Below are 26,743 nucleotides of genomic sequence, written 5' to 3' on the forward strand. Positions count from 1 at the left end.
GCCGCCGCCGCCGTCGGAAAAGCAGCGCCTATAGTCTCACTTTGCTTCGCAGGTGAGACAAAAATGATTTGATAGCGCAATTTTGTTCAAGTGCACTTGCTAAGAACACCACAAAGAGTTTCTATACCAAAAAATAGAATGTTTGGAGCTTTATTTAGGGAGTTAGATGAAAAAGTATGATTTTGCATACTAATTACACATAAATTGGCATAATCACATAATAGTAATTCACATGAAATAAATTACTATAGAATATTGTTGAATTTATGTCCCAGACAACCCGCGTGCTCATTTTCGGCACGATGGGGTAGTCGACGGCCAAGATCTCAAGGAGGGCCTGGGAGGCCCCCCACGGCCATATAAACTCCCAAAATACCCCGGCCTAGATAGGGTTAAAATTGTCTATTATGGAAGCTCCAATCATCTTTTGCAAATATAGGAAGGTAAACTGACAAGTGGAAGGCCGGTGAATAATAAAAAGGACTACTGTTCTTTGAATGTGAAAGGTGACCAACTCAGAGTGGGCTATGGAACCAAAGAGTCTGCATTAAGAGTGTAATCTTTGGCAGTTTTGGCACTCTAGACACATTCATTATTAAAATTTATCAGTGTGGAAACCACACTATTAAAATGGTTACCAAACATAGTATATCAAAGTGGCAATGCTGTCTTTGAGTCTAAACCTCAATAGCCTGTTAGACTGATAAGGCAACATGCGGGGCACCAGTTAATGCTTGAAGTAATTGGTAAGCTTGAAGAAACTTGCACTGGCATATTTCATTATTCGATGTCATAAATCTCCATTTCTACATTATCAAGATTAACTTTAATATGCAACTGATTCTACTGCTGCTTATACATCCCAACAATCTATAGCAAACTACACCAAACAAATATTAAAGGATAAAACAAAAAAAATAAATCATAGAGAAATGATTTAAGTATTGTGTGTATTCTGCCACCTTGACTGGAATAAGAATATAAGTTCATTATATATTCGATGGAATTTGTTTGAATAATACTTAACACTAAAAACATCTTATTCATCTTGAATAATGGAACTACATACTACATTCACTCAATTATTTTCAAACATCATTTTTTTGGCGATTCTCCTTCAAATTAGAAACATTGTATATGAAAACATACATTTGGTTCTTGCAGCTCCTTCTTTTCGTTTTCCTTCCTGAAAATTATGGGAAGAGAATAAACATTGCAGTGCTTTCCAATCAGAGCACAACATTTGCAAATCACAAAAGAAAGTAAAAAAAAAAAACCCCTGGGAATGAAGGATCAAGCAGCTGCAGGACAAAAAAATACAGAAGAAAGAATTTTACTTGAAATATATGCCGAGTTAATTTCTTGGTGAGAAATTTTGCTTGAAGGGTGGTAGATTACTCCCTGGTGGATGGGCGGCGGGGAATGGAGGCATGGCGGTACATGGATTGGTTACACGTAGACTCCCCCTGCCTTGACCTCTGTGGATGTTCTCCCTCCGGTTCCTTCCAGCGAAAGGACTAGGGGCATGCTTATCTTTGGGTGCTCCAAACTTTGCCCAGTCAGGCTGGCCATACTGTTCCCGATTCCTCAACTGATTCTCATGAGCATTACGTTCATAAATTGATAAATCATCATCTTCTTCGACAACACAATTTCTGATGGCCTTGAAGTCGACTGGCTCTGGGGAGGTGGATTCCTGGATAGGCTTGCTCTCAGGTAACAAGACATATCCGTCCACTTTCTGAGCTCCAGGGGGAAGATGATCTCCATAGCCGCCTCCATCCCTTATTGGAGTGTATGCACCTCCATATGAGGTGTTTTCAAAGCTGTTGCCAGGGCCAATGCCATAGCTTCCCAGTTCTGACATGGCACTGTAGGACACACCCTCTGCTGCTGGAGACCCTTCTTTGTGCCTTGAAGGAAGAGTATATGCACCTGACCTTACGTACTCGGAACCATCAGAACTTGCACTCTCTTCGAAGTTATACATGTTTTTTGAGGGAGTTTGAGAAACATTCTGTGGTGCCTGATTTGGCATTCTTGGTTTACTTGGAAACCCCCTGGAACCTACTTCTGGACGCTCTGCAGAAATCTGCTGTGCTTGGCCTGATTGATGCCCAGGAACGGATTTGACATGGCCATTCCAGCCATCAGTTGTCTTTGGGTTTCCTGGCAGGGGATTTGCACCCCAACTAGCGATACCTTGACTAGGAGTAGACGTTCCCCAGCCATCTGTTCCCAGCCTCTGCTGGGATGATTCTTGAGGTCCTGGGCTACCATCTCCCCATCCAGAGGGTTCTTGAGGCGTATCATTATCTGCTTCCTGCGACGTCACACCTTGACTATCGCCTGACCACTGGTTAGGTGTCTGGAGCGGAGAGGTAAATGATGGAGGAGGTGAGGTGGGTAACTGATTGGAATCTAGAAGTTTTTCAGACCAGGGACTGTCCTGAGCTGGCATACCCCATTGGCCAATTCCTTGCCTTACATCATTACTGTTCTGTTTAAAATCTTGGTTAGGTGTTAATGCAGAGATATTATCAACAAATGTTCCACTCCCTGCAGATTGGGTAAAAGGAGGCTGACTTGACATTCCTCCTTGAGATGATGGTACCCCTGGAATGCCTGGTGAAGCAGCCAGCATATCTTGCCTATTCAAGGAAGGGTTCATCCCTTGAGCAGTTGAGGAAAGAGGTGTAGTCACAGCCTGGGTTACACATATCCCTGAATGCTGCCATGGACTAGAACCTGACAGACCTATGTGTCCCAATTGATTAACAAGTTCTTCCTGCTGCTGATAATTCAGAGATGTACTCATCTGCTGTGCTAATGACACTTGGATGTTGCGAAGGAACTGAGAACTTTGAACAATGTGTCCATGAGCGGTTCCTGCTTGGATATTCCCATCCTGCATCATTTGCTGACCAGTCACACCTGAAACTGAATGAGGGTTTACCTGGCTGTTGGCATACATCATGGAGGGCATACTGGAAGCTTGTGACGGAGGGATGTTAGCTGCTTGATGAACTGCGTTTCCCATAATTTGTTGAGCAGCAACAGCTTGTGGGTCTGATATAGCACCTTGTTGAACCATTGCTAAGGTAGCAGCAAGGCCATGTGAATGTCTTTGGCTCCCTCCTTGAGAAATCTGAGATTGAGGGGTAGAATGTGATCCTTGGGGTACCTGCATTGATACTGGTGTACTCTGATTGGCATACCCATGTTGCTGGTGATGCTGTGTTTGTTGCGGCAACTGATTCATCACCAGTCCAGAACTTGTAGCGGCAGCCGACATTGGGACTGGCACCGGAGGAGGGCCTTGAGGAGGAGGGAACCGAGGTATATTGTGTCCTGGCTGATTAATGCTAGGAGGAGGGACACTCGTGTTCACTTGATGACCCTGAGGGAAGCTCATTGGGTGCTGCCCGGGTGGTAACCTCCTTGGAACTTGAGCCAACCCTGATGGTGGCGGAGATGTGAACCTAGGACCTGGAAATGGTGGGTTTTGCTGCTGTTGCCTATGTTGCTGCTGCTGCTGCTGTGTAGCCCATTTTCCATCTTGCTGATTATTAGGCTTCTGTGGGCTTATCGGCAGTTGAGGACTAGAAGATGTCACTTTTGCAGGAGAGGTGTCGGACAAACCAGAATCTGAAAGAAGATACAATACAAAAATTGATTCAAGAATTCACTCTGGAGAAATAAAAAAGGGTGCATCTCACTGTGGAACAAGTGCTTGTGAATGTAGCCATGTTTAGATTCACTATCTTTGCTGATGAGAGTTGCAAATGCTGATTAATATTTGTTCAGGACAACAAAATCTATTTGTGATATGAACGGAATGTTTGCAAAAATTTGACGTTTTTAATATTTTCTCAGTGGGCCGATTTCATACATGGAAATAAAAAAAGAACTTCAGTGTCACCATCTCTCTTGGGGCATTTTAGGGAATCCAAATAAAATGACCACCCAAGTGTCTGTATCAGGGATGCCAGTCAGTTTTACTCACTGGGCCTGAAAAGAAGCCAGAACATGTTAAAAGCCCATATGTACTGAACAATATAAAGCCTGAAATGATAAGTTGTCAGAGCCTGAAATCACGCAAAAGCCTGAAGACTGGCATCTCTGCTGTATATATGAATTAAAAATATATGCCGAAGGATTCTGGAAGACTTGTACAATTGCTGAGACATAAGCAAATAAAGAATGACATTTCACTGGTATTTTTCTCGAAGTAATAATCGTACACACTCTGTCCCACATGTGCTTATCTGTGTTATATGCAGTCTTCAGTGTGATTGTTCTTCAGCTTAGATTTCATGATTTCCCAAAATTCAGATTGTGTAACGTTACCAGGGGCCAGTTTCATTAAGAGTTACAACTGTTGTAGCTTTGCCATTATTGCAACTTCCATGGAAATCCTGATTGCTATTGGTTGCTGAGCCATATGTACCATGGTAGTTACAATAATGGAACGGGCCCCAGATCTAGGTGTAGGATGATATAGGGAAAACTGACCTTGATTTTCACAGACTTTCTCATAAAATCAGTGTTTACAGCAATTACTTTTATTTAACTTTCAGCCCAATATTGTGGGAGTCAGAGGGTTAATACCAACCTGTCTTGGCATCTCTCTTGTCTTGATTCACATGTACAGTGGTCGGGATCCCTGCAGTACACCTCTGACAGGCAAGCTTGAACAGGGTATCCAACAGAAGTGTCCTCGCTTCTCTGAAATGGTCACGAAATAAAGAGTTTTTAGAGCTTGAGTTTAACTTTGGTTAATCTCCTAAAATGTGAATGTCACTATTCCCAGTATACAAATAATGAACGAGTGCATTGGATAGAATACTTCATGAGGTGAAAGATGAAATGATCCATTCAACGAGGCGCAGCCGAGTTGAATGAATCATTCATTTCATCTTTCACCGAATGAAGTATTCTGTCCATTGCACAAATGAAGAGAACATTCATTATGTGTTTTATATGACACCTAAAAATTGATTTTTTTTCATATGAAATTTATAAGTTTGATGCAAAATATGGTCATGAAGTGCGAGCTCGGTCTGCTAATATCGCGTACACACAACATGCAGGCTTCAAACACAAGTAGATTTGGGTTACCTGCTGTTTCGGCGAGTGCATGCAATGGACAAAATCGTATGGATCCAAAATTGTATGGTTGATGACGTCATTGTACAATGGGCTGAATGATCGATATCAAACAATCAAATGGCATGGATCTATTTAGGTGTCATAAAATCATTACTAAATCATATGAATGTGCATAGCATCAGATATGAAATGAAGTTGGTCCTAGGATGAATTAACAATGAGATTTGAATCATTTTCAGACCTCAGATTAGGTGCTGGAGCTAGGCAAGGTAATAGGAGTTGTACTTCCAACACCAACACCAGCACTAACACTGAACTTAAATCCACTAAATCGTTGACTTACTTTGGCCTCATAGTGGTAAGCATCTCCTCCTTCAGCTATGTTGGAACATAAAGCATGTCAGGGGTAAGGAATGTAATATAACTTGGGATTCCAACACCAACACCAAACTTAAATTTACCCAATCTTGACTTACTTTGGCCTTGTAGTGCTAAGAAACTCATCCTTGAGCAATGTTAGAACATACAGGGTGTCAGAGGTAAGGAATGTAATATAAATTGGGATTCCAACACCAACACCAAACTTAAATTCACCCAATCTTGACTTACTTTGGCCTTGTAGTGCTAAGAAACTCATCCTTGAGCAATGTTAGAACATACAGGGTGTCAGAGGTAAGGAATGTAATATAAATTGGGATTCCAACACCAACACCAAACTTAAATTCACCCAATCTTGACTTACTTTGGCCTTGTAGTGCTAAGAAACTCATCCTTGAGCAATGTTAGAACATACAGGGTGTCAGAGGTAAGGAATGTAATATAAATTGGGATTCCAACACCAACACCAAACTTAAATTCACCCAATCTTGACTTACTTTGGCCTTGTAGTGCTAAGAAACTCATTCTTGAGCAATGTTAGAACATACAGGGTGTCAGAGGTAAGGAATGTAATATAAATTTGGATTCCAACACCAACACCAAACTTAAATTCACCCATTCTTTGACTTACTTTGGCCTTGTAGTGCTAAGCACCTCCTCATTCATCAGTGTTAGGACCTGTTTCTTGATGTTCTCATCATTATCCCTCAGGGAAAGGATAAGAAACTCCTCCAGACATTCTGAATTCACCTCAAGAAGTAGTCTACTATCTTCACTGGTGCTTGTCTGTATGTCAAATATCATTAACAACATGTCTAACAATTACTGGCCATATATGGGTTAAGATACAAATAGAGGGCTTGTGGTGCGATCCCTGGGCCCCGTCTTACAAAGAGTTAAGATTGATCCGATCAACTGTGTGGAAATCCCTTAATACCACAATTTTTTTATAAAGGAAAATTTGCACAATGTCCTTAGAAAACAAAAAGAAGCATAGAGGAAATATTTTGAACAAACATGCATTTCAGATGTTGCTGGCTTTCCTTAGTTGTGATTGATCGGATCGATCACAACTTTTTGTGATGATGTGAAAGGTCAGTCCAAGACAGGAATAATCATATCTGATTGATACACGTCTGGAGAGTAACATAATCACACAGTATAGACCAATTTCACGGCCGGTTTATGTATTTGGCCCTCTATCGGCGACGCCATTGCTGCGGTGGGCAAGTGCGCTGACCGCGATTGGCCCTGTGTACAAATTCAATGAAAGATTACAGATAAGCTCTGATATTGTGTCATTAACTTCATCATAAATCAATAAAATAAAGCATTGACACCTGGGTAGACGATGTAAGACAATGGCCATATCTGACCGATGAAGGTATGATGAATTTTGCACTTTGGCTACTTTTTCCCCTTAGTTTTCTCAGTAAAAGTGAGTTGATGATGACCAAGAGTCGCTGTTGGTTTTCATCAGGGAGCTCACTTCTTGTTGCTAGTAAATTGTGTTTGAGTAGCAGGAGAGTGAACGAGACATAGAGTGAGAGGGAGAGAGGATGAGAGAGGGGAGAGGGGGGAGAGAGTAAGTGTGGGAGGAGGATAGTGAGAGGGGAGAGAGGAATAGTGAGAAAGGGGGGGGGTAGTGAGAGAGAGAGGGGGGGGGGGCTAGCGAGAGAGTGTGTGAGAGAGAGAGAGAGGGATAGTGTAATACAGAGAAGGGGATAGTGAGAGGGAGAGAGAGGGAGGGATAGTGTGAGATAGAGAGGGAGAGGGAGAGAGAGAGAGAGAGAGGGACTGATATTTCCATCTAAGCATGATCAAATAAATCCCCCCTCCCTCCCCCCACAAAAAACCCCACCACCACCACATTTTATGCAGGCCTATAAGTATCCAAAAGGAGGGGCAAGGCAAGAGAATAAAACAGAGAGGAAGGGGAAGAGAGGGCCACTGGCGACGCATTCCTTCATCACGGCCTGGAAACCTATGCAGGGAGTACGGCTTCACACACAAACAGGCTTCATGAGTCCAAGGCGAGTGAATTTCACATTCACTTTGCTTCCAATCCTGAAGCTTTCTCCAATTGTTGTGGCAATTGAACACAGCACAGCTGCGACCTGAACTTCTCCGATTAATGCTCATTGTGAATCTTACAAGAAATCTGCTCAATTGGTCCAAAATAAAAAAAAATCGAACGAATGTACCAAATACCCTTGTGTACTTGTGTACTATAAAAGTTGATTCACCCACCGCAGCATGGCGACCAGTCTGCTGCCCTCTCACGTTGTGAAATTGGTCTATAATGTGTTTCACTCTTAAAGTGACTTTCCATGCCCTCATTTACACTATATCCACTGCCATTTCTGATACTTTTCCTTTCTCTGAGCAAGTGCACAATTTTGTAGTATACCTTCTTTTCAAAATGAATAATTTATTACCATGATTATCTTGTACAACATATCATGAAGCATTGAAAAATGCACTATCTTTGATAATTTGCAGCAGCAGTGCATACTTATCAACAGACATAAAATCAAACCAAAAAAAGCATGCATGCACTATGTTTTCCAGACGTTAAAAAATCTTTTATTTGACCACTAATTGTTAGATAAACAGGTACTCTTGATTTCTATTTTAGTTCTCACCACATTGGGTGCCTTGATCCAGTCCTTGAGGGTGAGAGCGATGACAGACTGCACTGAAGTTTTGAACTCAGTACTTGAAACCCGAGAAAGGTTGTACAGCTCTCCCAAGAAATGACTGGCAGACCTTGCTTGCTTTCTCCTGAAATCACTGCTACTTCCCTGAAATATTTTTCAAAAATTATACACAAATTTTAATGAAGTAAACACAATTCTGGCTTGTACCAAGTAAATTTGATTGCATATTTGATATGAAAAAAAAGTGTAAAGATATCTGGGAACAAGCGTGATTTGAACTTGTCATCTACTGATTGTCAGTAAGAGATTTGCGTAAAAATCCTCACAATATTCTCATGTAAACCTCCAAATGAAAGAATTGTAATTACAGTACTGATTCTGCCATATTGAACTAAAAGACCCTTAATAAAATGATAATATGAATGAAACACAATGAAAATAACTCTTATTAATTAAACCAAGGTAGACACTTCAGTTATAAAACTGCGGTTAGAGTGGGCCCTACACAAGATAATATGTTATTACCGGTATTCTTCTCCATTCTCATATGTTGAGTATGACAAGAAGGCAGAGGGTCTAATTTTTTAAGTCTTAGGAATGACTTGGCTGGGGACTGAACCCATTACGTCCCATTGATATGACAGGTGCTCTACCATGAGTCACAATGCCAGGAAAAAGGCCACCGCTCACCATACGACCCGACCGGTCTATGACTGGTCTGCGACTGAGTGAGGGGAAATGAATAGCAAGTTAGTCAGAAGCCTCGACACCTCACACCTTGCGATCTGACTACCCTGCTATTCTGCAACTCACTCATGAGCTTTTTGCTTTTTTCCATAGCAACTGAGAAAATGACGCTTAATACCGCATATGCACATTGCATATCATGTACGCATCGATATTTAAGTGCGACTCTGCTGTCTGATCGGCTGGAAGTTGGATTGAGCTTGTGATCCAGTTGTAAGGATTCGACATGTCAAATCCTTACAAATTTCCTTGCGATTTGTCTCTGACCGGTATGCGACTCTCAAGCTGATAAGAGCTATGATGTCACATTTCCCTTCACTCAGTCACAGACAAATCGTAGACCAGTAGGGTCGTGAGGTATGAATTGGCCTGAAGACATCTTTACTTACCTGAATATATTCTCCTTGTTCATGCATGATGGCATTCTTCAGATCTTCCTTGAACCCTTGGGGATGCATATCTACAATAGAGAGATATCACAGCATTGTCTTTATCATATTTTAACAAAGGTTATACAAAGTAGCAACCTTAACAGCCCCACTTTAAGTCCCCAAGTAATCATACCTGGCCTGGTTCATCGGCCATAATGCAACATTACGAGCAGTATATATTGGCCAAAAAATTGATAACGCACTCATTCACTACTCAATACAGTCGCATTGCAATCATTATTATGTTTACCAAGTAGCAAAACGGATACTTTTCCTCTCAAAACCCTTTTTTCTTTTCACCAAAATAAAAATTATACCTCTCTGTATTACTAAAAGTTATCTCAAAAGTTCTATTTTAAGACAAGCTATTTATAACAGAGTCAACGAGAGATCACACAAGTGTTGATCAGTTTGCTCCCCTTTTAATATGCTTTGGAATTCTTTAATTGAAAAATATATGCCACAAGGGCCCATTTGATAAAGATTTGGATTTATTGCGGCTTTGTCATTTCATGTATATCTACTATGGAAACCTTGATTTGATTGCCTGCTGAGCCCTGTTTACATGGTAGTTTCAATAATAAATTTTGTTTATAAACATGAGTGCTTTATGAAACGGGCCCCAAATGCTGAGGATCATCACTGTCTAGGATCATTCTCGTTCTTTATCAATAAGCTTTTTTCCTCCAAATTTTCAACTATACTGCCTGCATTTAATAATTTCAAGGCACAAAACATTACAATTGAGAAGAACTCAGAAGTTATCAATTAGATTTGCGTAGGTATCATTGCATAAATTGCCAGGTAAATGAAAAAGTATCAAATACAGGTTTGGGAGAAACTGTGATCTGAAATATAGTTAACAAGCCAAATGTGAATATTAAATCAAGAGGAGGGGAACAAAACCTCTTCCACAGCTCCATGATCAACAAACACCATGTCTTTTAACATCTCTCATAACATAATGAAATAAGCTTTGTTTTGCTACATCTTGATGTGTTTCATTATACAGCAACAATTGCTTCCAAATAGATTCCATACACTAACCAAATAACAAACTTCAACCCTGGATTTAACAATAAACCCTATCTAACCCCGAACCTAATATAAAAACCCTATTGCAACCCTAGAACTATACAAGGCTGTTCCTAAAAAAGGCAACCAAAGTTCAAAAGTCAGCTATATCAAGACTACATGTACATGAAAAATTCTTATAATTCTATATTACATGACTAGCTAACTCATCAACTTTCATTTTACACATTGCTTGCGTCACAATTATCACAGGTTGCAGAGTTATGGTCCATTGAAGGTGAAGGGTACAAAACCTGCTTTTTCCAAGTTTGGGGTTTTAATGTACATCCACAGAACCAACTTTGTTGCAAGGTTTAGGTTTCTTCAGAGTATTTCTCTTCAATTTAGAGAAATGCTATACCATCTGTTAAATTTTTGTGAGTTAGTTGCATTGATACATCACTGCCTATCTTCAACCCCTGATGAACCCGCTATTCATCCAAACCTTTTGCACCAACGTTTCTTTCAACACTACCTCCCTTGTCGACTTGCACGTCTTTCATTGCTCTTTTAACCATGTGCCTACAAGTCACCAAGAACGTGCTCAACCAAAATTGCAGTGAGACACCAGTTATGTAACATTCACTAGCAAAAACAAGCCAAAAGCAATTTTGTGTCTCGCCCACTTATGAAAATAACCAGAAATATCGTGATTTGCGAGAGCACGCAAGAGAATTATATCGAAACTTCATCGTGAAATGACTCGGATGGAATAACATTTATAATAAGAGCCTTGCACATACACTTTAATGTTGACCTGAAAATGACCTTTGACCTTACCATGTGACCTCCGACTGCAGCATAACATGCAGGTCGCCTAAGTTAATCTACCATCCAAGTTTTGTTGAAAAGTAGGTTACGGTTGCGGAGTTAGGTGTCATAAGAGAGTCTTGCATGTAAACTTTAACGTTGACCTCAAAATGACCTTTGACCTTACCATGTGACCTCAGACTGCAGCATAACATGCAGGTCCCCCAAGTCATCTACCATCCAAGTTTGGTTGAAAAGCGACTTACGGTTGTGGAGTTATGTGTCATTACAGGTTTGTGACGGACGGACGCCGGACGACATTTGGATCCCTAAGTCTCGCCTTCACCTCTGGTGGGCGAGACAAAAATTATCAGAACTGTAACATTTCACTGAAATTTGCAGGGAGCAAATTTCGTGTCACGTCTGAATGAACCTTACCTTGCAATGAGTTGATGATTGTAGCAATCCTCTTATGGAGTGCATCGTCGTTGTCTGTGTTGACGATTGCGTGTTCTATCAGCTTCTCCAGCACAACATACTGCTCCTTGGGCCATGGAAAGTTGGCCAGTTTGGACGGATCTGAAGCAAGAAAGCAGAATGGCAATATAATGTCTTCTTAGTAATTTTATTCCGGAATTATTTGCCAAATATTTCTTCATTAAACATACAAATATTTGGGAGATCATAACCTCAAACTGTATTTATCTTTAATATTAAATATTTACAAAATTCCCAAAGCACTTACTGAATTTGATAATAGCCAGTAGCTCCTTAATAACCTCCTCATTGGTACTCGTCTTCAATGATTTGAGGATCTAGAATGGGGGAAAAAACAGCATTATAAAACTGGTCATGACTGTCTGTAGCCAATCACGTGCACTGACATGGATCATGTGTGTATTATATATTTGTGTGGGCATGAAGCAGAGTGAATACGTTTGCGTCAAAACGCACATGAAGCACTGTAAAAGTGTCAAAAGTAGGATAATGTACAGGGTTCTATACACTAGGCTATAACAAGACTCAATGGTGCACACATATAAAGCACAATCAACCATTTGTTAATACCTATGCTATAGTACTGATGTCTTAAAGGAGACACTTTCTAAAAATACATTAAAAGGTCACAATGATTATTCTCTCATTTCTGAAAATGAGAGAATAATTTCTCCAAGAAGACTTTCAGTACACTGCGTATCTCTTCGTAGATGAGACCAGAGATTCTTTTGACTCCACCATTTTGCCATTTTATTTGAATGAGGGAAATAAGGGCCAAAAACAGAAAAAATAGCCGAAGACTCCTATTCCGAGTAAACTTTCATTTTTATATAATAGACCATTCAAAGTAAAACTGCATGCACAAGAATTGACACTAATTCAACTGTAAGCACGCTTCATGGGTTTGTGCAGACAACCCCACCACTTGAGCAAGAAAACAAAGGTGTAGATGTACATGTAGCACTAAATTCAACTTCATTTCCAAAGTTGTAAAAATTATCAAAATGAAGGAAAGATGAGGAGGAAAGACAACGAGAACCAGCGAGATGAATCCCAGAACCAACACAGCAAATGCAATTGCAGAATATTATGGAAACAGCCATGCGTGCCTGAAGCCCATTCTTATGGTCCGTACAGAGGAAATGATGGTTGTTTTTTTTTTACACTAGAAGCATAAAATTTATGATAATTTTGCCAGTATTGCCAACCTTAGTTGTGAAAAAATCCCATCCTTTCTCTCTTTTTATCCTATTTTCAAATCTAAAATCCTATTTTTCTTGAAAATTTTGAAAAAAAAACATAAATCATAATTCTTACAAATTTCAAAAATCATATTTCTATGGGAAAAGTCCTATCTTGTGCCACTTTGCCCTTTAAAACCCTACTTAACAGAATAAAATCCTACTGATTGGCAGCGCTGAGTATCCATCATTTCCTTCATAGTGAGACGCCCAAATTCCTACCTTCTTGATTTTCCGCTCCACACTGAACTTTTGCCACTGGTACTCTTTCTCCAGTTCATCTTTGGTGAGACTGGACAGACCCGATTTCATGGTACCTTGGGGGCTGGGTTTCTTTCCTGATGCATTTGGTTGCCTGTAATCACAAAAAAAAACCACACACACACAGATGGCAAGTGTAATGAATGGTAAATAATAGGCACGGATTGTGTTTCATAAAGATGTTTGTAAGTTACAAATGACTTTGGCCCATATTCTTAAGTCGGGTTTAACTCAGACCATGGTCTAACTCTGTGCTAAAATTATGGGAAGCCAAAAGTGTCAACATTTTAATAAATTGTATGTTTCTTATGTTTAATGTGCTCTTTCCTGATTCATCGATGGTAAAGACAATCATCTATTTATACTTCCTAGACAATTATGAATGATTTGAGAGTCAAATGAGCTGAAATACGATATCTCTACTGTTAGTGATTTATGTAACAATTGGCTATCCATACTTAAACCACAACTTCAAACCTGAGTTTAAGTTAAACCGAGTTCAGAATACGGGTCTTTGTGTATGACCGGTGACTGTATCTTAGGCATTTAATCACATTCCAAATCATATTGGTTCCCATTAAATCAAGTTGATAAGTTGAAATTTAATTTGCTGCACTCAACCAAAGTAAGATGAATGGGTATACTGTAGGATTTACTCCTTGAATGTTTAGAATCTTTATAGTAGCTTAAAGGGGTGGTTCGGGTTGAAAATGTTTATATCTAAATGAATCGAGTAAAATTCACAGAGCAAAATGCTGACAATTTTATTTTCAGCATTTTATTTTAACAAATAACAAAGTTATTGAATTTCAAAGTTTATCAATATTTTGTGAAAACAGTTATATGCACATTGTCATGAATATTCACTAGGTGGGCTGATGATGTCACATCCCCACTTACCCTTTTCTATGTTATTACATGAAATCATCAGTGTTTCATTTTTTCACACAACTGTAAATGATATGCCTCAATTATGATGTAATAACTAATGCACTTAATCAGTTGTCAATCCAATTGTTTTAGTTCTTGGTAGAAAAAAATTGAATAATCCTAATTTCATATAAAAAAGAACAAGTGAGGATATGACATCATCAGCCTACCTAATGAATATTCATAAAGACATGCCTAGAACTGTTTCACCTAAATACTGCAAATCTTTAGAATTCAATAACTTTGTTATCTGTCACCAGATTTTGATCAAATTTTCAGCATTTTACTCAGTGAATTTTACTCTATTTATTGAGATATAAATATCTCCAGCCTGGACCATCCCTTTAACTATAATACAGCTGCACCATTTATTAAGAATATTTAAAAAAAACCAGTGTAGTAGCTGTGTTATATCTTTATAGATACATCTATTGGTATCAAGTTCAAAATCATAAATTGTTTTCCTAACTCAAAAGAATTATCTACCTGTTCTGCATGTTAGTCATGCCTTGTTGTGGCATCCTCATGTTGTTCTGTTGACCTTTGCCATCTGTCTTCTGTCTCCAGTTGTTCTCTCTGCCAGGATTCTGCCATGGCTGTCCTGGCTGGTGAGGCAAGTGCTGCTGATGCTGCTGTTGTCTCTGCGGATACTGTTGTTTCTTTGGTTGTGCCTTGGACTTTTGATCGTCTGCTGGGGAAGTTGAGAAAGTCGGATGGTTCAGAGATATTGATAGTTGAAGGCCATAGAGTGGACAATGACTTTGGCGGTGATTGTAAAGAATGCTGGTCGTTATGGAAATGATGGTGATAATAATGACGATGATGATGATGAATAACATGATGATGATGATGGCGAAAGTGAAGATAATAATGCAATGATGATGATATTGTGATTAATTAATTGTGATAACAATGGTAATGGCAATAATGATGATAATGGTGTTAATAATGATGATGATGATGATTAAGGTGATGATGGTGATGGCAACAGTAAAGATGATTGAAGATAATGACAGTATGATGATAATGATGAAAATGGAAATGATGATGATGGTGTTGGTGAAGCCAATGATGATGATGATGAAGAGGACGATGATGGAGATGATGGACATAATGAGGGTAATAGCAATGATGATGATATGGTAATATTGATAATGCTAATAACCTTCCACGTAAATATGCCATGACCCCCCCCCCCCATCCACCTGATAGACCAAATTTCTCCATCCTAGATCTATAGTACATTTATCATTAGATACAATAAAACCTACCGCAGTAACTGAGAGGTCCAAGAGGTTTCCTAGCATTAAATGGTAAAAGAAGGGCATGCAAACAATTAAAAAAAAGTTATGAAAATTATTGCTCCAGTACCTTTGTGCAATTGACAACCTACAAACTGGCTTACAGAATATCAATCAATTTCCCTTTCCTACATGTACCTGGTGGAGCAGTCTTTCCCCGTCCTTGATCTGCAGCTCCTTTCTCATCTAACGGCTGAATGAGTCCGACCTGTTCTGTCAGAATTTGCAGCAGCTCCTCTTTCGTCTTTGGAACCTTTTTGGGCGGGGGCAGCCGGAGGTCCATTGGAGGTGGTGGGATGGAGATGGGGAGGGCTTTGGGGAACATGGGAGGAGGCCCCCTCGGCAGAAGAGGGGCGTTTGGAGCTGCCCCTAAGATGCCAGCACCGGGTACCTTCACTGGAGAGGGAAGAAGGGGGATGTCCGGGGTGGTCTTTGAACCTTTGCTCGTTGGAGCAGAAGAGTTCAAGTTTGCAGCAATGTGGATTTCTAGAAGAAAACATCAAATAAGTGAAAATATAACAAAGTTATTCATAACATTGAGGAAATTTCTCAGATGAGTAAGTATATCTGGTTGGGTTTGTGACATACCAGAACCAAAAACTTGTGTCTCATTTTGACTGGTTAGATTACTTCTGCACAAAGATTTACTAATCAAACATCAGGATGTGATGCAACTTCAGACCTGTCAATCTATTGCCAATGAATATGTGAATGTGATGTCCATGTAACATGTAACAAGTAAACAAACTTGATTTGAACTACAACAAATCCTGAGAAGATTTCAAGATCAAACATGAATTACTACTATGAAAGCCTACACGTAGGAGACCTTCTTCCCAGTGACACATAAAATCTGAACCACATCCTCACAGTAAATTATAACTTTATGATCTTTTTTGCAAAAAAAAAGAAAAAGATAGTTGATACATATGTTAAATTGAAATCTTGTAAGTTTTTTACTTAACCTGATGGACTTACCCAGATATATACTGTACAATGTACAGTACATAAATAAACTTGCACTATATTAAATGCACAAAATCTAGTTATTACATCATTTTGGCTCGACATAAATATCAGTTAAAGGGATATTGCGACATATCCTGTCATTGGGAATTCCCCAGAATCATGCATGTTGTATCACACACATGTATAACATTGCTCCTATTCAAGTTTAACAGTGGGTAAAATGTACATGTATATGAATTTCGACATATTCAATTCATTTCAAATAGAAAATTAATTTTAGCAACCTCTGTGAGGATTACTCATCTGAAAGTACCCTGCAAAATAACAACACTTCTCAAAAGATCTTCATTATTGAAATCGTACAATTCTATACAATAATGATTATCATTCCAAATCAATCAAAAAAAAAAAAGGAAATCATACAAATTTCATCATTCATTTTATACAAATTAAACAAAGTGTCCACAATGAACAAACGGCCAAATCTTTAATCAAATAGTTAGAATTACAAACATGATGTCACTTACTCGATTTGTCTTTTACACTAGGGTCACTCTCATTGGTAGATTCATTCTCATTGTCTTTAGTATCTTCTCCTAACTTGGGTTCAATTGAACTATTTTCATTGGCCACGACCTGAGTGTTACTACTTTTGCTAATTTCATTTGAGTCCTTTACCTCCTCAGTCTCACTGATAAATTCACTTTTGACATGTATATTCCCTTCAGCCGCACTAGGAGTAGGATCTGTAACAGATTCTATAGTATCCTTGAGAGGCACTTCAGTGGAAGTGTCTGGCTCGACACATTCTGGTGATTTGTCTTGATGAGATAAAGCGGAAGGTTCACTCTTCCAGGTATCACTGTCAACTTTGGGGTGGTCTTCCAAAGATGATATTCTGGCACCTTCCAGTTTTGCTGATGCCTCAGGTCCCTTGGACTTCGCATTATCATCAAGAGCTGGCATGGAAGAGTCCTGGTCCGGAGGGTCGCATCCAGAATTCTGTGGAATGTCCTTGCCTTCTTCATCTTCAGTAAAATCTTCCGTGTCCTGAGGCAAGACTGAAGGCTCAGAAGTGCTTCCATCTTTCCCAATAGTACCTCCTTCGTACAAGTCAGGTTTCGGTGGGCTTTGAGACGACAATGGGTTTTCAACAGTGGAGGGTGAAACACGGCCAACTTCACTATCAGCAGCATTGGACTGGATGAACAGCCCCCGACCGACTCCTGAAAACTTCTTCATTCTGTCTAAGAAAGATACTTAATCTATAGGGACATGTGCTGCAGGAAAATAAGAAAATGAAAGAATGAATATCAATTTGATTGTGCCACACTTTAACGAAACTACCCAGCAGTTGTACTCAAGGATGCTCCATGAAGTGGGAGAGATATCATGACTGCATGGCATTGAATGATTTTACGAACTGGCTTAAAACATGGTTTGTGTCGCAAAAAACAATGCGCATGGTATGCATGCTTTTACAAAGAGACCTTAACCCTCTGTTTTCATAAAAACAAACAGTTTCTGAAATACATACCTGCGCATCATTTCAAGTATAGAAAAACTGAATTTGAATGGCGAACAAAAGTTTGTATATTATAAAAGAATAGAATGTATGCTTTGAAGTGGTATAAATAATTGATCTGATTTGTTTCAAAGCACGAAGTTATGAGCGTCCGAAAAACCTCCAAACTTTGAACACAATTCTCTCGAAATCATATTTTGGAGACCAGCCAAGGTTTGAGCCAGTTCGTAAAATCACTGATGAATTATGAAGAGGGGCCCAAATGTCTGCGCAGCTGAAAATTAACTGAAGATTAAACAATCTTTTTCTTTAATTCCACTAAATTTTCAGTTGATTAGTTTCCTCATATGCTTGTTAGTGTGTCAAAAGGTTTATATAAACTTAAAAGATGTGATTTTCTTGGAACAAGTGTGACCAGTCACATTCAGGGGAGCATGTTTTACGCTCGTCATTCCACAGCTCCCACCCTACGTTCAAAAGTCAATGCATGGGATAGCCGCTAAATTGCGCTACACCGCATGCAACCTGGAAGTTGAAGTGGCCATTTGCTCCTTCATTACGCTTGGACCCCATGTCAAATGGAGGCCTGCATGCTGTCAACTTGATTTCTGTACATATTCACCTGGAAGAGTTTCTCAGTTGCTTTCTTTTTATTAAGGTAATTGAAGTTATGATCTTAAATTTGCGAGAACTTTCACAAATTCTGAACAAAACCAGAGATTTCTTCATTTTTACAGCATTTTTCGACGACCCCATTTCTTAAATCTGCAATAAGCCGCCACATGCTCTGATCATCTGGAAACATGGCACAGATTCTACATTTTTAATACAATTTTTTTTTACTTTTTAAAGGAGATTTTGAGTTCAAATTGGGAATGTGACTGTGAGTGATAATGCCTGTGTATATGCGTTTGGTGTGTGTTGTGGTGATTGACTTCACTGGTTTGTAAAACACTCTGCCATGTTGAATGGAGTTACAATGTAAAAGTACGGAAGCGTAACTCTTAACACTCTAACATGACATGTACTTAACGTTAACCTCAGGCGCAGTTTTTCCCTCCCGCGCGAACCGCGCAAAGTTTTTTATATCCCCTCGAATTCAAATAAAAAAAAGTCTCTTGCGTCTCTAGAAGAAACTGAAACTAGGCGAATTTTTAAATAAAGAGTGATGAGAATTAGAGAAAAGGAGGAAGATCTGAGATCTTCACCCTCTATATATAAACAGAGGCGGATCCAACTTTCACCAATAGGGGGGCCAGAAAAAAATTTCAACCATACTTTCCCCGATCGGCTGCTCAAAGTTTATTTTTGTTAGTTTCTTTGAAGGGGTAGTCCTTAACAAAATGCATAGAGGCCTATAATTACTGGGAGTGCCAAGTGCTATCAGAAATTTTTAATACATAGAATCTGGCCTGATCAAAAAGGGACCTGTTATGGACTGTTTGCAGTTAGCCATGAAGATGATACGTATTTCATCAATTAAAAAATGTGAGCGCAAAGCGCGTGCTGAAAATTTTCGACATATCGACCCCAAAAATGGAGGTTCGATGCACTTTTTGTAAACATGAAGAGGATAGACTGTATATAACTAAATAACGCAAGTGTGAGCGGAAAAATTGAGATTTACTTTAACAGAACACTCTCAAGACTGTATTCATGTTTTGTAAAGCATGAAAGGTTTGGCAACTGGGTATCTTCCTACATTAATAATGAGAGGTCGTAGTGCAAAAAAAAATGATATCCTGATCTGAAACTGGATAATTTAAGCATGTCTTAAAGGGGAATCCAGCCTTGGCCATAAAATGTCGTGTGGGAAGGCGAAAAATAAATTAAATAGAATGGCGAAAGTTTGAAAGAAATCGGACAAGCAATAAGAAAGTTATAGCTGCTTTAAAATTAAGATCACTAATAGAATGCAGATTTCAAATTGGCAACTGGGTAAGTAAATTATGACAAGGGGCAAGGACAACTTTCCCATAGGCCATGTACTTTATTATCAGGGATTTGTGGTTTTCTCCTAAGTACCCATTCCCCTGGGGTAGTAATCTAAATATAATCCAGGCAGTATATTGTTTTATGTCCTCATGAACGAAAATTACAACTTAAAATAAAACTTTTTGGAAAAATGACATTATAGCCATAATATGTATTGGAGTACATGGAAGAGTAGTCCTTGCCTTACATCACTATGACATCCCATATGTGGCCAATTTGAAGTCTCCATGGGTATAGTGATGACCAATATTTACAACATTTAAAAATTCATAACTTTTTTGTTGTTTGTCCAATATTGATCAAACTTTCACCTATCGACTTGTCTGATTTTTCTTTTTCTTATAAAAGCAAGTTTTTATTTGGGTTGGATTCCCCTTTAAAAGAACCAGCTGCATATCTAAATAAACACACATGCACGTGTTTTATATTTAGATCTAGAAGTCTGGGCATTCTACTGTAAATACATTTTTTATCATGAAAATCAGTAATGCGAGCGCAAAGCGCGAGCTGAAAATATTTGATATTCCAATCTGAAAGGATCAATTAAAGCACTGTGTAGGAAAAATCTGAAGTGGACATGGACGGCACTTAATAAATGATGCGAGCACTCAGTGCAAGCTGATGTTTTTATAATTATCATTTTGACCTAGAACAGGACAATCCAAGAATATTGTCATACAGTCATCGCATGAAAATGATGACGAAATATCTTCCTATTCTTCTTCCTAATGACGAGATAAAACTTGTCGGTATTCCTTTCTGAAAAAAGGGACAATTTGATTATTAGGAATTCATGAAAATGTTATCTTAATCTAATAACCCTAAAATGATTTGTTGATATTAAGCCTTAAGGCCTGAAAACTGGACATTTTAAGCACTTTTGTAATCATGAATCAAAGGGTGCATGGGTTAATATATTTTTAACAATTAATGCAAGCTCAAATCGTGAGCCAAGTTATTTTAAAAAACATTAGGAAAATGAGATTTTAAGTAGCTTCTTACAGAAATACAATAGAGGTATAGGCCTACATTCCTTACCAATCAAAATGCGAGTGCGCAGCTGTGCTAGCTGATTGGTTTTGACAATATGAACCTGAGGCTGAAATTGAAAAGGGATATTTTGAGAACTTTATGGAACACAAGTCACAACAAGAAGAAAATAGGTACGGTACATGACAAATCATGTATGCGCTTAGCCCCCCCCCTACTAGATCCAGCCTGAACCCTAAACTGAAGCCATGTCATCAGTCATGAAAACTAAAATGAAAGCGAACAGCACTCCTAGTACCAATGAGGTCCAAACATTACATGTATGGACCTCATAGGCGACATCAGTGGAATTGCGGGGTTAGAAATCTTTGAGTACAGGATATTTCGATATTATTTCACAAGTACGCGCTCTTTCTTTTTTTGTTAAATATTATAATTAAGGATCGTAAATACATTGTTAGCAACAAAAATAGAATGAAAGATATTAAGGGAAACTTACATTTTGACGACTTTTTCCTGATTTTCTTGGCAGTTGCTCTTCACTTCTGACTCGCGATCGAAGCTGTTATGCAGATCACGTGATACGCTTTCTCGTCAGGTGATCGGTTGGTTATTCTATTCACCAGACGTTGATAATGATATATTTCATAACGCTAGCCAGAAATTATTTTTTTCTCTCCTAGCTTTTTTAACCAAAATACCCCCCCCCCCCAAAAAAAAAGGGAACTAGTGTTAAAGAGAAAGAGAATTATGATAGAGGAACACAAAATACTTTATTTTTTCAGCTTTTATTTATAAATTCGACTTATAATCCCATAATCAAATATTAAATGGGGCTTCCACAGTTTTTTAAGCCCGGGGGCCACTTACATTGACGAGTGGATACCATATGCGCGACCAAAAAAAAAAATCTTTTTCACTATAGGGCACGTTACGTACGTAACATAAGGGTGTCAAAAACACAAAAATAATGAAAAAGGGGTATATCTATTTCGCTAGGAAAATTACGTGTTTAGGGTCGAATTTGAGGGGATGATAAAACAAGATTAAAATGTTTTATAAAGGATGTCCTTGTTTTCCCCAACACTTCGTGTTTAGAGTCCAATTTGCGCAAGGTGTAGAAGCTAGGTGGGGTCGTACTAAGCCAAATAAGGTAAAAAAGCCGAAGACCGGCCGAAGGACCCGTAACAAAAAACATTCCTGTACTTGTTTAGGGGTCATTTCAGGGAATATTTAAAGAGTATCGTTTTGTTTTCAATTCTTGTCAAGGGTACGGTACATGTCAATACTTGTTAAGGGGTGCATTTTCTGAATCAGGAAATTACGTATTTAGGGTGCTTTTTGAGACCCCATGATCGCGCATGGTATCCACTTGTGAATGGAAGTGGCCCCCGGCTTTTAAAGTCAATTCATAAAAATATTCCTCCTCGGGATTTGAGCTTTCTTTCATGAAATATCAATCTTTTTCGTGATTACCAAAAATACTTAAAATGTCATTTTTTTTATCTTTGTATATAGCTTTAGCTCATGCGTTGCGCCTGCAATATTTTAATGTTGAGATACAACTTTATGCTTTTAATGAATTCCTAAAAACACTAAATTCTCAGATCATTTGTCGCAATCGAATGATTAATAAGTTTCATGAATAATGTTTAAAATGCGTCTCTCTATCAGTTTTGAATATTTTGAAAAAAAATGTCAGCTCGTGCTTTTTGCTCGCAATATTTTGATTAGTAAGAAGTTCTTGTATATGCGAGTTTGATAGATAAATAAATAGAGAGAGGGGGAGGGTCCCTCAGCTACTTGTCCTCGCTTATTCCATTTTTTTTATGCTCGTACGTGTTGTGAGGTTTTCAAAGTCTTCTTTTTCTCACCCTTTTCATTGTCTCGGAGCTTCCCTCTATTTCTTTGCTACGATGTATAGCCCTTCTTACTTGTTTCAATTCTTTTATGTTCTCATTTCACTGAAAACATAATTATTAAACTGACGTAGAAGACTTTACAACAAAATTTTGATATTGTTTTTTCTTGTTTGTTTGGCTTTCATTTTTCTTCTCCTCATTTCTTGTTTTTCTTCTTAGTTTCCCTTTCCTTATTTTCTCTTATTTCATTTCATGAGGCATCCGCCAACTTATATACATCAACAAACATATTTAGAGGCCGATATCCAGTGAGGGGGCGTGGTGGTATGCCCCTCTAAAAAAGGAGGAAAATAGGAAGGAAAAAAAGAAGGGAAGGGGAAAAAATAAGAAAAAAAGAAAGACGATGATGGCAATGATGATGATGATGAAAATTATCTTGGTGAAGATGATAGTGGTGGTGATGGTGGCGGTGATGATGATGATGATGATGATAATGATGGTGGTAGTGGTGATGAAGATGAGAATGAAGTTGGTGACGATGCTATGATGATGATGACTAGATGTAATTTTGTTATTTTGTCTTTAAAAAAATAATAGTGCACAGGCGAAATCATTTAAAGTTTATTATGAAGATAGCAGAAAAAAATAATTTGAAAAATTGTACCGTTGCGTATCCAGTGGAAAATCCATCCCCCACCAAAAAAGAAAAAAAAGTGAGATTTTGTTTTGTTATTTGTGATGGCGTAGGTCTATGCGAGCAGCTATGGGATGGGAAAAAAGTAAATGAAATGTCAAGAAATACATGATAATGACTTTTATTGTACATTCAGTATATCAGTAGATAACTTCATACTCTTTCCAAAAAAGAAAAAAGTGGGTATATTATGGACCATTAAAAATGGGCAGTTGCTCTGTATATTATTTTACATAGAATATATAGAGCAACTGCTCGCGTGTAGCGGTAAGTTATTCACTGATCTACATAATTCATGCGGCGCACGGCGCGTGCGCAATGTTTAATAATTATTGCTGTGAACACAATGAATGTCATCAAAAACATAATCTCACAGATCAAATAATGCCAGCTCGACGCGCAAAATCAGAAAAAAAATATATTTTCTGCCCTGATAATTTGGTAACCCTAACCTAACCCAATTTCTAAGTATTTTAAACATTAACAGGATAACTACAGACAATGATTTAAATTAACTTTATATTCTTTTGCGAAAATGAATATGAAGGACAGCTTTTTGATAAAGAACAGTTTTAGAGTGTTAGAGCGCGATTTATACCTACAACCGCTAAATCCTGTCACTATCGGTATGAAGCAGTGATTCCATCAGCTTACGGTAATAATTTTTGCAACACGGGCGCCAGTCCGAGAAACAGACAGGCATTTGCCCAAACGGACAACATCTCAACCTCTGCTCATTTCTTTTTGCACGGGCACATAAAATCTCGACGTAACCCATCACATTTCTCCCTATTTTCACCTCCCTTTTATTTTCCATTAATTTTTCTTTTGTTCACTTTTTTCTGTCTTCTTTCCCCAATTTTTTTTACCCATCACATTTCTCCCTATTTTCTCTTCCCTTTTATTTTCCATTAATTTTTCTTTCTTTCACTTTTTTTCTGTCCTCTTTTCCCTTCTATTTTTGTTCTCGTCTCACCGCTTTTCCTCATCCCCCAGCCTCCGACGCCCGTGCAGATTCGCAAACAATATCAAGAGTATGTCTACTTGCAAGGGCGGAAATCTCTCCCCAAAGGTAGGGGGACCAGGGGCTGGAAAATTTGACAAACAAACAAAAAAAAAGGTTTATCACCCCCTAAAGAAGGTCATCTTAACCAAAAGAAATTTGACAAGCAAACAAGCAAAAAAAGGGGGGCATCCCAAAAGTAAGATCGTCTCTTCCAAATGTTTTATTTCGATTTTGAATGAATTAATGACCAAAAATAGTAGGGGGATATTTCATAATGTGCCCCCTACTATTTTGGGTGAGGGGTACATGTCCCCCGGCCCTGGGATTTGCGCCCATGTGGGTGGGGGTGTTGCGCCTCCCTATCGGGATCATATCACAGCGAGTATACACTCTTCCATATGGAAGAGTGTTTACTCGCTGTGATTTCGATCTCACACATTTAAAAAAATAGAACAGCTAAGCCTTGATCACAGGCCAAAATGCCTAACGATTTCTCCGCGGCATTAACAACTCTCGTAAGGGGCGCTCCATTTATAAATAAAGTTGCATGAACAGCTGTCTATGGCGACAAAATTGTAGGCAGAATTGTTGCCAGAAGCGTGGGAATTTGGCAGAAAATTCAAGAAAAGAACCGGTGAGTACCGATTTAACAGTAATTATATATTCATTAACATTTATTGAATCATAAGAATAAAGATTTTTTACGGAAAGAAAGCTTAGTTCTAAGCTAGGGCTGCCCAAATGCGCGTGAGTGGAGTCCCAGTTTCTTAACACGGGTAAGTATTGCGGTGTCGCCTAGAGTGGTGAACAGTGGTGAAAAACTGGACATTTCTAATTTGCCAATTAGGCAGTGTATACAGCCACACGCGTGTGTCTTTACCATCCAGCCACACACGTGTGGTTATATCCAGAACACCCATCTGTGGATACCGCCACACGCCGCCAGTAATAACAGTAAAACACGTACTGGTATGTAGGTCTGACCGTCTATATCACGATCAAAATAACCTCATTTCTTCAATAAATTCTTACATTCTAAACCCATTTGATATCCTTAGATCGTTTCAATTTCATTCTCACCGTCTTCTCTCCTTGCTTTTCTTGTCTTGTTACAAACGGTCGTCTGTTTAACAGCAAATTCTCTTTTTCTACTTGTGTCGATTCTGGCTTCCTTCGCGGCGGCGGCAGACCCATACAGCGTCTACTACTGCGCTGCGCTAACGCTGTATGGGTCTGCCGCCGCCGCGAAGGAAGCCAGAATCGACACAAGTAGAAAAAGAGAATTTGCTGTTAAACAGACGACCGTTTGTAACAAGACAAGAAAAGCAAGGAGAGAAGACGGTGAGAATGAAATTGAAACGATCTAAGGATATCAAAGGGGTTTAGAATGTAAGAATTTAATGAAGAAATGAGGTTATTTTGATCGTGATATAGACGGTCAGACCTACATACCAGTACGTGTTTTACTGTTATTACTGGCGGCGTGTGGCGGTATCCACAGATAGGTGTTCTGGATATAACCACACGCGTGTGGCTGGATGGTAAAGACACACGCGTGTGGCTGTATACACTGCCTTCTAATTACGGTACTTATTCACCGATCACTGACAATGTCAAAAAAATTATCAATCGATCATGATCGATCATGCTGATTCACTATGATTCAGGCCAATGTTAGAAATGTTATATTTGAAAAAAAAAATGTCGCCAGAATACTATTTCTAAATAGTAACGTTAGAAAGTTTGAAAAGATTGAAAAATTTCTACAAACAAAATTAATACAATGTGGGACTGAACTGAATTCAACCGGCTCATTTTTCACACACAGCATCCTTACACACAAACTGCATGCGGATTCGTTTTTGGCAGCATCTTCCTCCATCTCAACACACCTGTTGCGACTAAAAAAAAACAATTATTTTCCAACAGTATCGAATAGAAACTTTGTTGAGCAGAAATTCCAATCTATTATGGATCCATGATAACAAGTCAAGACGCCTTCAAAAACGTCGAAAAAGAAGAAATTACCTGCGAAATTGCCGCTCTTTCACGACGAACATCACTGATTCACTCATTCAATTGTGCGGCGCGGCGGCGCGGCCGAGCTAGCTAGCTAGACGCTCTGAATTAGTCTCTAATTGAGACCCGAATTTATTTGCACATAACATGTATGCATCGATAGACCCTATATAGACTAATCGTGCGAGCAAAATATATGTACATGTACTATTATGAAAAAAAGGCCAAGCAGCCAGGGGGAGGCAGGGTGAGCCAGGGTTTTCAATTAAGGGGTTGGGGTTCGTGTCATTCTCTTCCTTA

At 38.8% G+C, this 26,743-nt stretch overlaps 1 protein-coding gene across 3 annotated transcripts; it reads right to left on the reverse strand.

The window, feature by feature from the left end:
* LOC121424936 lies at nucleotides 1-26,536 on the reverse strand. Of its 3 annotated transcripts, none has more exons than XM_041620830.1 (12): nucleotides 26,453-26,536; nucleotides 16,880-17,632; nucleotides 15,522-15,869; nucleotides 14,569-14,773; nucleotides 13,114-13,246; nucleotides 11,898-11,967; nucleotides 11,591-11,731; nucleotides 9,287-9,357; nucleotides 8,136-8,294; nucleotides 6,122-6,276; nucleotides 4,616-4,728; nucleotides 1-3,648 (listed from the first exon to the last, which is right to left on the reverse strand). In XM_041620830.1, the coding sequence occupies exons 2-12, from the start codon at nucleotides 17,592-17,594 to the stop codon at nucleotides 1,355-1,357; spliced, it is 4,404 nt and encodes a 1,467-aa protein (XP_041476764.1). In that variant the 5' UTR covers nucleotides 17,595-17,632; nucleotides 26,453-26,536; the 3' UTR covers nucleotides 1-1,354. The 3 variants fall into 3 exon arrangements, with proteins under 3 accessions (XP_041476764.1, XP_041476765.1, XP_041476763.1); XM_041620831.1 differs by lacking the exon at nucleotides 26,453-26,536 and adding an exon at nucleotides 26,317-26,433 and having other exon boundaries at nucleotides 14,569-14,770; XM_041620829.1 differs by lacking the exon at nucleotides 26,453-26,536 and adding an exon at nucleotides 26,317-26,433.
* Between the last annotated feature and the right edge of the window lie 207 nt (nucleotides 26,537-26,743).

This window comes from Lytechinus variegatus, chromosome 12, assembly GCF_018143015.1.
Source record: "Lytechinus variegatus isolate NC3 chromosome 12, Lvar_3.0, whole genome shotgun sequence".
Taxonomy (NCBI): Eukaryota; Metazoa; Echinodermata; class Echinoidea; order Temnopleuroida; family Toxopneustidae; genus Lytechinus; species Lytechinus variegatus.